This window comes from Scylla paramamosain, chromosome 43, assembly GCF_035594125.1.
Source record: "Scylla paramamosain isolate STU-SP2022 chromosome 43, ASM3559412v1, whole genome shotgun sequence".
NCBI lineage: Eukaryota > Metazoa > Arthropoda > Malacostraca > Decapoda > Portunidae > Scylla > Scylla paramamosain.
The window spans coordinates 6,480,715-6,492,624 of NC_087193.1; the positions used below are offsets into that span (position 1 = coordinate 6,480,715).

At 41.8% G+C, this 11,910-nt stretch overlaps 1 protein-coding gene across 1 annotated transcript; it reads left to right on the plus strand.

The window, feature by feature from the left end:
• The first annotated feature begins 235 nt into the window (after positions 1–235).
• LOC135093427 (WD repeat-containing protein 48-like) lies at positions 236–11,144 on the plus strand. The gene is made up of 15 exons (XM_063992702.1): positions 236–404; positions 2,220–2,302; positions 2,779–2,995; positions 3,292–3,341; positions 3,780–3,942; positions 4,205–4,345; positions 4,479–4,633; positions 4,972–5,157; positions 5,460–5,657; positions 6,034–6,141; positions 6,373–6,481; positions 6,882–7,062; positions 7,215–7,409; positions 7,660–7,846; positions 7,996–11,144. Exons 2-15 carry the CDS (start codon positions 2,249–2,251, stop codon positions 8,089–8,091), a joined length of 2,040 nt encoding a protein of 679 aa, XP_063848772.1. The 5' UTR covers positions 236–404; positions 2,220–2,248; the 3' UTR covers positions 8,092–11,144.
• Positions 11,145–11,910: the final 766 nt, after the last annotated feature.

Below are 11,910 nucleotides of genomic sequence, written 5' to 3' on the forward strand. Positions count from 1 at the left end.
ATTGCAGTTACAATACATGCATCAAAAGTAATTAGAAGGTAACGATAAAATTTACTGTAATCTTCTCAATTTAGCTTTACTGTATAAAAAAAATGTTATCACCGATCGAGTAACAAAACAGTCCATAAAACCAAGCCACACCCCTACTAGCGTCATAAAAATAAAATCACATTAAATGGATAACAAAATAGAGTCTTATTGTGGCTTATTGAAGTTGATTTAAGGTTATTTATGTGAGTTGTGGTGTCTTGGGGTGAGTCGCCGCCCTGCACTCGGTAAACAAACGCTCAGTAGAACATTGTCAGCCACCCGGCGGGGAATACTCGTCCTGACACTCCGCAGGGCGTCCCCAGGGGCGTGTGTGGCTCGCAGGGAGTAGCACGAGGGCAGCAGGTGACAAGCAGGTAGAGTAAACTGTGGAGTGCTTCTAATATTCACCCTAGCATCCGCTCTGTCTCCCAGCCTTCATTATTTTCTGCTTTACATTACTGAAATATTCTATGTGGATGTTTGTCGGGTTGTGTTTTGTTGTATTCCGTTATTTCTGGCGTTTTTTGATATTGGTATGAGTGTTTACTGGATTCACCCAAACATCAGCTCTGTCCCCCAGCCTTCATTATTTTCTATCTTACATCATCGAAATATTCTGTGGGGGAGTGTTTATGGAGTTGTAGTTTGTTGTGTTTCGTTATTTCCGGCTTGTTTTGATTTAGGTATATGTAAATATTTCGTATATTGACCCAAATATCCGCTCCGTCTCACAGGTTTCATTATTTCCTGCCATACATTACTTAAATATTCGGTGTGGGAGTGTTTGTGGAGTTGTGGTTTGTTGTATTGCATCATTTCTGGGTTGGTTTGTTATAGGTATGAATGTTTAGTGTGTTCAGTCAAAATTCACCCCAGCTTCTCAGTCTTCACTAATTTCATGTCTTCAATAATTAAAACATTGTGTTGGAGGAGTTTTTTTTAATCCAAGTTTACTACATTTCATTCTTTTGTAGCAATTTTTGGTAAGATATCATTATGAGTGCCTCAAATATTCATTCAGACCTCATCTCCATTCCTTCCCTCATTATTTTGTGCCTTAGGCCAGTGTTCAGCAGCCTTTTCTAAGTTCATGCTGCCCTGCCAGAGGTTTTGAGAAATTCTTGCACCTTCACACCTGGGACAGTGAATTACAGAGTATTTACATGAATATTTGACATTTTCCTCTGTTTTAAGGTGGAAAATGTATAAATAAACACACTAGCTCTTCAATTTAAACATATAAGATAGCTACTTGGCCCTAAATATTTGTTGTATAGGCACTAAGTGTATTGCTGTGCACCCACCACCTACACTGCTGCCCACAGCCCACCAGTCACTAGCAACACACTTACCCAGGCAGGTAACAACTCATATGGGGGCAGTAGTAGTCAGGACAGCACTCACCCCATCACCCAGCACCAAGATGCAGGTGGAGGCAACTCAAAGGCCTCGGCGTAGTGGTGGAGTAAGAAGCAAGGATATGCAAAAATTAACAAGTGCAGCACGAACGTACATTTCATGAACAGAGAGCAGGACAGTTATCTTGTGACTCGCAGGTCACCACAGGTACAACTCCCCACACCAGAGGTAAAGTCACGAGCATGGCACACACACCGTCCACACACTCACAGACCACAGTCACTCGGCTGTCCAGACAAGACGCACAAGGTTGGATGTGGGCACAAGACTCACACCACTACAGGTCTCTGCAACCTGACACCTCAACACACACAAGGCCAGCACAGGCGAGGGCACGCCACGACTCATAGCGTGACACAGAATTTGTATAGAGCTTGATGTGGCGGAAGACTGGTTTCCAGCTTTCTGTGAGGCTTTTTAATACCTCGGATCATCACTGACTAGTTGCTTGCAGGCATGGCAGCCAATAAGTGAAATCTATTTTCAAAGCCGTTTGAGCCCAACCCCCTAACCTGCAGCATCCTCCATTAAACTGGAAACAAGATTTTACTGCTACCCTGTAAAGTTTGATTCTCTCTCTCTCTCTCTCTCTCTCTCTCTCTCTCTCTCTCTCTCTCTCTCTCTCTCTCTCTCTCTCTCTCTCTCTCTCTCTCTCTCTCTCTCTCTCTCTCTCTCTCTCTCTCTCTCTCTCTCTCTCTCTCAGTGAAGGGCATGGTATACAGGTATTACAATAGTGTGTGCGTCTCCTCAAGGCATGATCAATATTTCAGGCCAAGCCTCATGAAGAAGGTCAGCCAGAATGATCACCAGCCACAGACAGAACAGCACACATTCCACTCGGAAGAAGGTGCAGGTACGTTTGTGGATGTTTAAGTGAGGGATTTGGAATGTTATTTGGTTAAGTCTTCACAATATGTAACTTGCTCTTAGAAGTATCATCAGAAGCTACAGTGGAATGTGGCATAATTATTTTATGGATAACTGTACATTTACCCAAAAAAACTCAAGGATATTCTTTATTCATGGTGTCTCTAGTAAGAATAGCTTTCATGTTGTCATGAAAATTTATGTCTACTGTATTTTCTCTTACTTTAGAATTATATCTAGACAACATTTTAAATGTTTATAGGGTACATCATTGATAGTAGAACAGTTGGAGGCAAAATATGTAATGTCTTGTGCTGTGACACTAGTATTGAAGCAACTCAGATTAAAACAATGCAGAAACACCTTAAAATAAGACAATTAGTATTTTACATGTAGGAGTGTTATGATAGCTGTGGAGGATATGTCCACTGACCAGCCCATTGTGCCCCAAACCTGCTGCAGATATCCTTTGTGATCCGCGATGAGGTGGAGAAGTTTCACCGCTCGTCCGTCAACTCGCTGCAGTATGATCCACACCTGCAGCGGCTCTACTCTGCCGGCCGGGACTCCATCATCCGAATATGGAACTGCAAGAACCAGCGGGAACCTTACATCCAGTCCATGGAGCACCACACGGACTGGGTCAACGACATCGTGCTGTGCTGTGGTGGCAAGAACTGTGAGTCATGGTGGGACGCTGCAGTGCCAGGTGCCAGGAGCCAAGCAGGAGTCAATCTTCTCTTGACAATGATTTCTCCTGTCATGGCTAGTCTGTTGCAAAGGTGTTCTGTCTATTGTGGGATGTGGTTTCTTAGATTGAGTTTTTGAGAATCGGAGTGTTATATATTACTAGGCCATTCAGTCATCTCCATTCTCCCTTGTTCACATAATGCACTTTTAATTTTGTTTGTGGTGTCTGTAGGTGGTAAGAATTTTTAACAAGAAAGTGAATATTGAATTTCATCTTCTTTTCAGTGATATCAGCCAGTGCAGATACAACAGTCAAAGTATGGAATGCCCACAAGGTGTGTAGCCTGCCGCAGCGGCAAGCCTGGAAGATGTCCCCACCACTTGCTTTTAGTCTAAAGCTTTTTTTTTTTTTTTTTTTTTTTTTTTTTTTTTTTTTTTTTTTCTTAAGAATTGAGGGAATTGCTACAGATGACTATTGAGAAAAGTGGTAAAGTAATTTTTAATGATTGCTATCAACTTTTATATATGGAAAAGGAAGAATTTCTTTAGAAAAGTTATACTTGTAAAAATCAAATTTTTCTCAAAACACTTTATAGAAACAACTTCTGAGAATTCTACTCCAGTGCCATATTACATTGTTTTACAGATTGAAGATTATTGTATCTAGATATGCAGTTGCAATCATGTTGGCATATTGGCATGAAAAAAAATTTCATAAACACTGAAAAATAACCCCTGTCATCTTTACTGCATCTAACCTCACTCCCATTTAGGGATTCTGCATGTCAACACTGAGGACCCACAAGGACTATGTGAGGGCGCTGGCCTACGCTCGGGACAGGGAGCAAGTGGCCTCTGCTGGGCTTGACAAGGCCATCTTCCTGTGGGACGTGCAGACCCTCACAGCACTCACCGCCAGCAACAACACCGTCACCAGTGAGTGCTTGTGCCATCATTGTTTTCATCATTATCATCATACCATCATCACTACCACCACAGGCATATTTTGTCTTGATAAGGAGAGTTCACAAGATAAACTAACATTAACTCAATTAGAATATTTTTTTACATTACTTGTCAGCATTTCATGAGACTGGTAAAAAATATTCCCATGGTGCATGTTTCTTGGTAGCAGTGCATGGTGTGAATGGTGTGTGTGTGTGACTGAAGAGATACCCACTGGTGTTTGTTGTTGCAGCCTCATCCCTCAACGGCAACAAGGACTCCATCTACAGCCTGGCCATGAACCCGCCCGGCACTGTCATCGTGAGCGGCAGCACCGAGAAGCAGTTGAGAATCTGGGACCCTCGCACTGGCAATAAAATCATGAAACTGAAAGGTTGGCATGCACTAGGTTTTCTTTATTCTCAGTGGTGTTCACAGGATTGGTGGTACATCATTAGCTCCCCAGTCACCAGCAGGGTATACTATTATTATTGTTTGTTTATTTATTTGTTCTTATCCACCCCCAGGCCACACAGACAATGTCAAGGCTTTAATTGTCAACCGTGATGGAACTCAAGTGATCTCAGGTAGTTCTGATGGAACCATCAAGCTCTGGTCACTGGGCCAGCAGTGCTGCACCAAAACCATCATGCTGCATGAAGAGGGAGTCTGGGCCCTTCAGGTAATGCATAACTGCACATGTGGTGCCTGATATCATAGTGATGATGCTGGTGTGGGCTGGAAGTGTTCTCACAGTGGTGTCTGTGAGGCCCACACCACATTCTGCTGCCATTAATGCTTAGCCATGGATAGATATGTTATTGATCACAGCAGGATAAAACATTAAACATTACATTATTGCAGTAACAAATGGCTGTAGTCCACTTGTTGAATGGCATGCCTTAAATCTAGCATGTCTTGTTATGGCATTTCACAAGTAGGGTACCAAAACTGTAGAATAAAATTTCACTTCCTCCTCCTCCTCTTCACAGTATATTACAGTGTGTGTCCCTTCACCAGGTAAATGAGAACTTCACAACCATATACTCTGGAGGGCGAGACAAGCTTATCTACAAATGTGAGACCCGTGCGCCAGACAAGGGTGTGCTGCTTTGCCAGGAATCAGCACCTGTACTCAAGATGCTGCTCACCCCAGACAACTCAGCTCTCTATGTAGCCACCACCAACTCTGCAATCAAATGTTGGGTGGGTCCATGCTGTGTCACCTCATTAGAATGAATAAGATAAATGATAAGCGATAATAAGGTAGAAGAATCAAAGGAAAGTAAAATTTTGTGCATGCACCTCTATGCATTACTTATCCTTTTAAAATATTATAGAGAAGGTGCTTTACTAAATCTTTGTTCTCCTATATTATCCATGTACTGTTATTTGTGAGTTGCTTCCTCAATAATTTACTGTTAAGTGCAGTGTAGCACGGGAGGACAGGTAACAGGTGATGGTGATGTGCACAGCCAGTCACAAGCTGCTCTCCTCCCCACTCTCAGCCACTCAACAACAGACTGTCTCACGTGGAGGACTACTGTGACAACGAGGAGGTGAGGGAGCTGCGACCGGTGATGACACAGCCAGACTGGACCATCAAGGGTGGCCCAGCCATCAAAACTTATGCCGTCCTCAATGACAAGCGTCACGTCCTCACTCGAGACACTGAGGAAAACGTGGCACTCTGGGACATACTCAAGGTAATCGCAGCAGGTCAAATCACTCCTGGTTGTTGGTAAAATGTAGCTTCCTCAGGGACACAGCCAAGGTGACATTTTTACATGGTCAGGATAACCAAGATATTAAGACATGCATTATTCTGGCTGTAAACATAAGGTTTACATCTTGTTCATATCTGAAATCACTCAGAATGCTGAAGTTCTTATTATTTTCTTATTGTAAGGTTGAAATAAAATCAGTAGTATGCATACTAGACCTGCATCTTTACATGAAAGAAAAGATGTGCATGTGAGTGTGTTTGTGTTAACAGCCAAAGGGCTTCTCCTTGCTTTAGTATTACACACCATTGTGTAAGAGGAAGCAGACATTTTGAGTGATGCTTGTCCTCCACCACAGGCCACTAAAGTGGAGGAGTTGGGGAAGGTGGATTTTGAGTCAGAGAAGCAGAAGAGAAACAAAGCCATCTTTGTGCCAAGCTGGTTCACTGTGGACCTCAAGACTGGGGTGAGTAGAACTTTGTGATGTGTGTTTGCTAGATTTATTCTGTGACAGGTGAAATAATAAGTTAAGAACTGTAGTGAAATTCCTCATATAATGTAGCTTAAATGTTTTATTGGTTTATTCTTTACTGTAATTATTTGCCTTATAATGTGTGTGTGTTTGTGTGCATGCCTGTGTTTCCCTGTACGAACTCTCGCATTTATGTGAGTGTCCTATGATGACATCTGCCAACAGATGCTGACCATCCACCTGGCAGAGAAGAGGGATGAGGTGGACTGTCTATCAGCCTGGGTGTCAGCGAAGGAGGCAGACTTCCCCACTCAAGATGGCCTGGATGTCAAGTGTGAGTGTACAGTACACCAGATATTTTCTGTTAATCTGGATCAGTCATTGTTTTTGATTGTCACAAAAATATTAAAGATTTTGCATTAAAGATGAAAAGGTGTGATGCAAAGGAAAATTATATTTCATAGCTGTCTGCACTCAGTACTCTCTTTCAGAAAATATGCAGTAAAAGTTTGAAGATAAACATTTTAATCGCCATTGCCAAATTCCGAAATTTATTTGAGAATATTCATCCTGCTCTGCATGAGTGAGATTGCAGATATTAGACATGAGTCATTCAGTTTGCATAGTTGCTCTTTGATACCCTCTTGTTTACTGGAAAAAAAAAGAGAACCTGATGTACAGGAGTACTTTTACTCTATAAGGACTTGTCTTAAGGTTGAAACATTTTTCTGCAGTGAACTACGGAGAGTTGCTTCTCAAGGCGCTGTTTGAACACTGGCCCCGCACCTACATGTATGACGACAATGATGGGGGCGAGGGGGCTGAGGCTGGGCCTGTGGCCAACCAGAACGGCTTCAGTCCAAAATCCGGCAATGACTACTTCTCCATTCCTCAACACACGCCCGTCATCATCAGGTGTGTGTATGTGTCAGATAAATCCTACCATCAAGGAGAAGCTGTTTTTTTCTCTAACTTTGCTCTTCAACTTTAAGTAATGATAATTTGGGATGCCTCTTATGTTGTGCTTCCTTTCATTACCTTCCCTGACTGGTTCCCTCCTATGGCAGTGAGATTCAGGGCCGCACACTGTACCGCCTGCTGTGTGGGGATGCCGGGGGTGACACGGAGGGGGTGCTGCTCAACGAGATGGTGCCGCCATGGGTGCTCGACATTGTGGTAGAGAAGACTTCCCCAAAGCCCAAGAATAAGGTGTACTTCTTCCTTCTGCCACACGCCTCCTCTGGGATCAAGCGTGAGAAGAAGTGAGCCAGCTGCCTAAGTTTGTTCTCCTTTCCCTCCTTCATTTTGTCACAGAACTCTAAAGTATCAAGCAGTACATTGTTGAATTCCCTCACTAATGCTTCAGGTGTAGTCATGAATTGGAAGAGGTCAGCAGTAATCTTTGGTTTACCTTTACAAGCTCCTCACCTATGTTAGTAGTTTACCCTGATACCTTTGGAAGCATTACATATAGTAGTAGCACAACCTGACCAGCTGTATCTTTCTTCCCAGGGACCGGCTGAGTGCAAATGACTTCATTCAGATTCGCAAGGTGCAGGAGCATGTGTATGAGAAGGTGCTAGGAGGAGGCAGTGACACCGGCTCCACCACCAACAACAACAACGACCGTGGCGGTGATGACAAGGCAGAAACAACATCCCTAGCAGAGGAGCGGGTCCAGCTCCTCTGCAATGATAAGGTGAGGAATTTCAGGGAGCAGGTCTTGAGAAAACTATGCATGTATGTAAGGTTACTGTATGTTCCAGCTTATGGAATATGCTTTAGTTGTTGTCACAGTTGTAGCTGTCTCTTCTCATACCTGGAGTCACTGAGCAAGCCTCCCTGCAGGTACTGGACCCAAACATGGACCTTCGGACTGTTCAGCACTTCATCTGGGGCAACACCTCCCAGGACATAGTGTTGTTTTACCGACCAATCAAGTGAGAGCGACCACGCTGTGTTGGGCTGCCGTTCTTCTTCCTGCGCTGTGAGCCGGAGTGAACTAGTTGCGGATTATTTTGGCCATGAAAGATATTGTTATATATTATTGTATAAATGGAAGGTTTTTTTTCTTCTAGGATTAATGTAACATTGAGGTATTCACTTGCCAAATCTCTTTTAAATCAGAATCATATGTTGAGGTCATTGTCACTGTATAGATACATTTTCATCATTCTGTATTTTCATATTCCCATTTTTGTATGTATGGTCCTCTTAGGCCTTGGTTGCTAATATAATCATCACTCTCCTCTCTTATCATCATACCAAAGCTCTCTCTGACGTTTTCTTTTGTCACTGCCACTCACACGTCAACTCAGTAACACTTGTTCACCCAGAGCCCTTTCTCCATTGACACCATTTGGAATCTGTGTATGCTTGTTCCTTCCATATTGTATTGTTGTTTTCATAAGTGTGTGCACCTTTGGCGAGGACCGTTGTGGTGGAGGATTTGGTTCTCACTTGTTATTTTGGTGATTGTTTTAACCAGACCTTTAAGGGAACCTCAGGAAGGATGTAACTGATATAAGGTCTTTTGAAGATTAATAAGACTATTATTTTGACAGGTAGTATAGAAGACTGTGTCCAACACAGATGAGAACATTGTGGCCCACTGTATATCAAAGTCTTTCAAATAACAAACATTGGCTATTTGTTTATTATATATCTTATTTACTATTTAAACTGCTCTGGTTTTCCATGATGAGCTATGCAGTTCTCTTCCTTTTATGGAAAGCCAATTAGCATTTTCTTTACAGTGTATCAGTATGTTGCAGTTTATTATCTTGGATTCTGACAATCTTTCAGTTATAAAAACAAAATTAGATAGTATGCAAAAAATTTCCTGTAAATATATTTTTGACGCATAGACCAATGAGTGGCTGGTGCGTGAGGTGAGGGTGACACTGATCGCTGACCCGCCACCTCGCCAGCCTGCTGCCGCCACGCCAGACAAGCTTGGCTTGCTGCATTTCAAATATAACATAACATTTACTCGAATGCCACTTGACATTTTTGAGTTAGACAATAATATTATGCATAATTTTTGCAGTATTTTTCATCTCCATATGAAACTGGATTGATTCATAAATGTGCAATTATTGCAAGTCATTTTCTATATTTAGAGGTGCAATTTATGCATGTCTGAATAATATTCCCACAGCTAGTAGCACACCAGAAGGTGTTTATTGTCTCAGAACTTCATAGAAAATGTTCCAAGGTTAAACTGGCCTGATTCTCGAGAGGCTACTTTGGTTACATTTTTGGGTGTATTGCAGGAAATTTCAGTTTCTTTCTTTTTGGCTTTGTTTTGTGCTCAGTGAGTGACAAGCCAGTGTTAAGAACCTATGAGTCATGAAGAAGGAAAGATGCCGTGCAATGAATCAGTGAGGCACAACTGTAGTGTGTTGTTGACAGATGTGGCCGGCCCCCAGATGGGGCCTGGGGCATCAGGGATAGACAACATGTTGCCAGAAGAATAAATGTATAGCAGCAAAACAAGAGTTTGAGGTGTATTGCCATTGTCACAGTAGTAGTACCTTGGTGTGCTGCAGCTGGTCTCCCAGGTGGGAACCTCTTCCCATAAGCTTTGTGCATTTCATTGTGAACTGGCTGTTGAAGGAGAGGTAAAAGGCCTGGACAGAGGGCATAGCCGGGCAGTGTGTGTCCGCATGCCACGTGTAAGGCGAAGAATATCACTGGAACACTTGTGATTCAGGTGAAGGGTGTTTTTATAAATGATATTACATACTGAACAACAGAAAAAGTGTGATATCAGTTATGTGCATGTGAATATTCAATATTTTCGTTCAATAACAGCCAGTGCAGTTTTGCAGTCATATATTTTTACATCATCCATGATGTTTGTCAAACTCATAACTGTACCTTATATTTAGTTAATAGAAAAATGTACATATAGAAGGTAATTAGAAATATGTGACAGTTTTCCAGTGCGTATGCATTATGTAACTCATTTTCTTACCTTTAATGTTTTATTTAAGGTATGTATTTGATTTTTGTTATGTTATGTCCTCATCTTTGCAGAGTCTTATGACAGGGTAGCCTCCTCACTTGTATTCCTCATGACCAGACACAGGCAGAACCATTGTGAACCAGTAGGAAGAATGCTGTAGCCTGTTCAGATTGACTTGATGGAGAAGCTGCATCTCATTCCTGTGCAGATTACTGACTAGTGTCATATTGTGACCTGTTCTCCTCTCATTATCTTGGGGCTGCACTCTCAAACACTGTCATCTATCTTGACTAATTTCAAGAGGTTCTGGTGGAAATTGTTTAAAATTTCAAGGGTGTTTTTTATGATTCTTGTGATAGTTTAACATATACTGTATTATCAGTGGGAGAAACACCCATGAGAACCTAACCAATCCTCTCTGTGGCTTTTGAAAATAAGCCTTCATAAGAGAGCAAAGTGTTTAAAGATACAGCTCCTCTTGATAGCAACCAGTGATTACCCAAGAAATATATTTGATTTTGTAATTATTAAGTGGAAGAGGTGGAGCTTAACCCTTAGACTGCTAAATGATGACAGTGTGGCTTTGTGTCATTTCAGTAACCTAAGCCAGTTCAACTAAGCAAAAAATAAGACTATAGGCAATGAAAATTTTGAAATCCTTGAATACTCAGTGGTGTTTCTCAGAATCATAATTAAAACTTGTACCAAAACATTTCATTGAGTTGGAGAAGACAGAGCAGTGGAGGGGTTAATCCATCAAGGTAATCTGAAACACAGTTGTCTGCGTCAACAGGTCAACCTAATGTCCCAGTAACCATGAGAACCTTAGCAAGCTTCACTTCAAGGCTACCTAAGCTGTTGTAGACTATTTATTTATTCCCCACTGTTTCCCCCTCCTTTTTTTTTTAGTGACTTGCATATACATACCTTAGCTTCCTCAGTTTACGTCTGCTAGTTCAACAATATTAGTTGTCCACCACACATCACTTCATCTGTAACTGATGCTAAGAGTAAACTGTATAAACTACGAGTGCTCTAGAGTCTTGTCCTTCCAGATGGTGTTTGGTATGTACTGTATTGCACTGTGCTTTTAGTTGAGAAATGGTTATTCGTATGTAACTCTAGATGAAGGCCACTTACCTAGAACTCCCACGAAAGTAGGAAAACAGTTACTTAAGGGATGGGTCTCTCTCTCTCTCTCTCTCTCTCTCTCTCTCTCTCTCTCTCTCTCTCTCTCTCTCTCTCTCTCTCTCAACTTATACCTTGCCATGTTCATAACATTTTCTCTCTCTCTCTCTCTCTCTCTCTCTCTCTCTCTCTCTCTCTCTCTCAACTTCTAATACCTTGCCATGTTCATAACTCTCTCTCTCTCCCAATGTTAAAATGAATCTCTCTCTCTCTCTCTCTCTCTCTCTCTCTCTCTCTCTCTCTCTCTCTCTCTCTCTCTCTCTCTCTCTCTCTCTCTCTCTCTCTCAATAATTCACAAACGTTTGTTAATTTTGTTACAACGCAAAGCTCATTTTTGTGTGTTATGTAGTACTTTTTTTTTTCTTTTCTGAAACGTTTCTAGGCGGGAAATGAGGCGGACAGGAGCTGAGCCCGCACACAACTCCGGTGTCTTATCTCGATGACTTTTAACAGGTTGTAATAAGTTTTTTTTTTTTTTTTTTTTTGTGGTGATTTCATGTTTATAGTGACTGTGTAACTAATTTTCCGTCACCAGTGAAAAAAAAAAAAAAGCAAGAACAGGTGTAAGTCCTTATGAGAGAAGTGTTCCGAAGCATCATATTTTG

Coding starts and splice junctions, on each gene's coding strand:
- LOC135093427 (XM_063992702.1), top strand. CDS start 2,249: ATGATCACCAGCCACAGACAGAACAGCACACATTCCACTCGGAAGAAG. Junction 4,634..4,971: donor AGGGAGTCTGGGCCCTTCAG/GTAATGCATAAC, acceptor TCCCTTCACCAG/GTAAATGAGAACTTCACAAC. Junction 7,847..7,995: donor AGCTCCTCTGCAATGATAAG/GTGAGGAATTTC, acceptor GCCTCCCTGCAG/GTACTGGACCCAAACATGGA.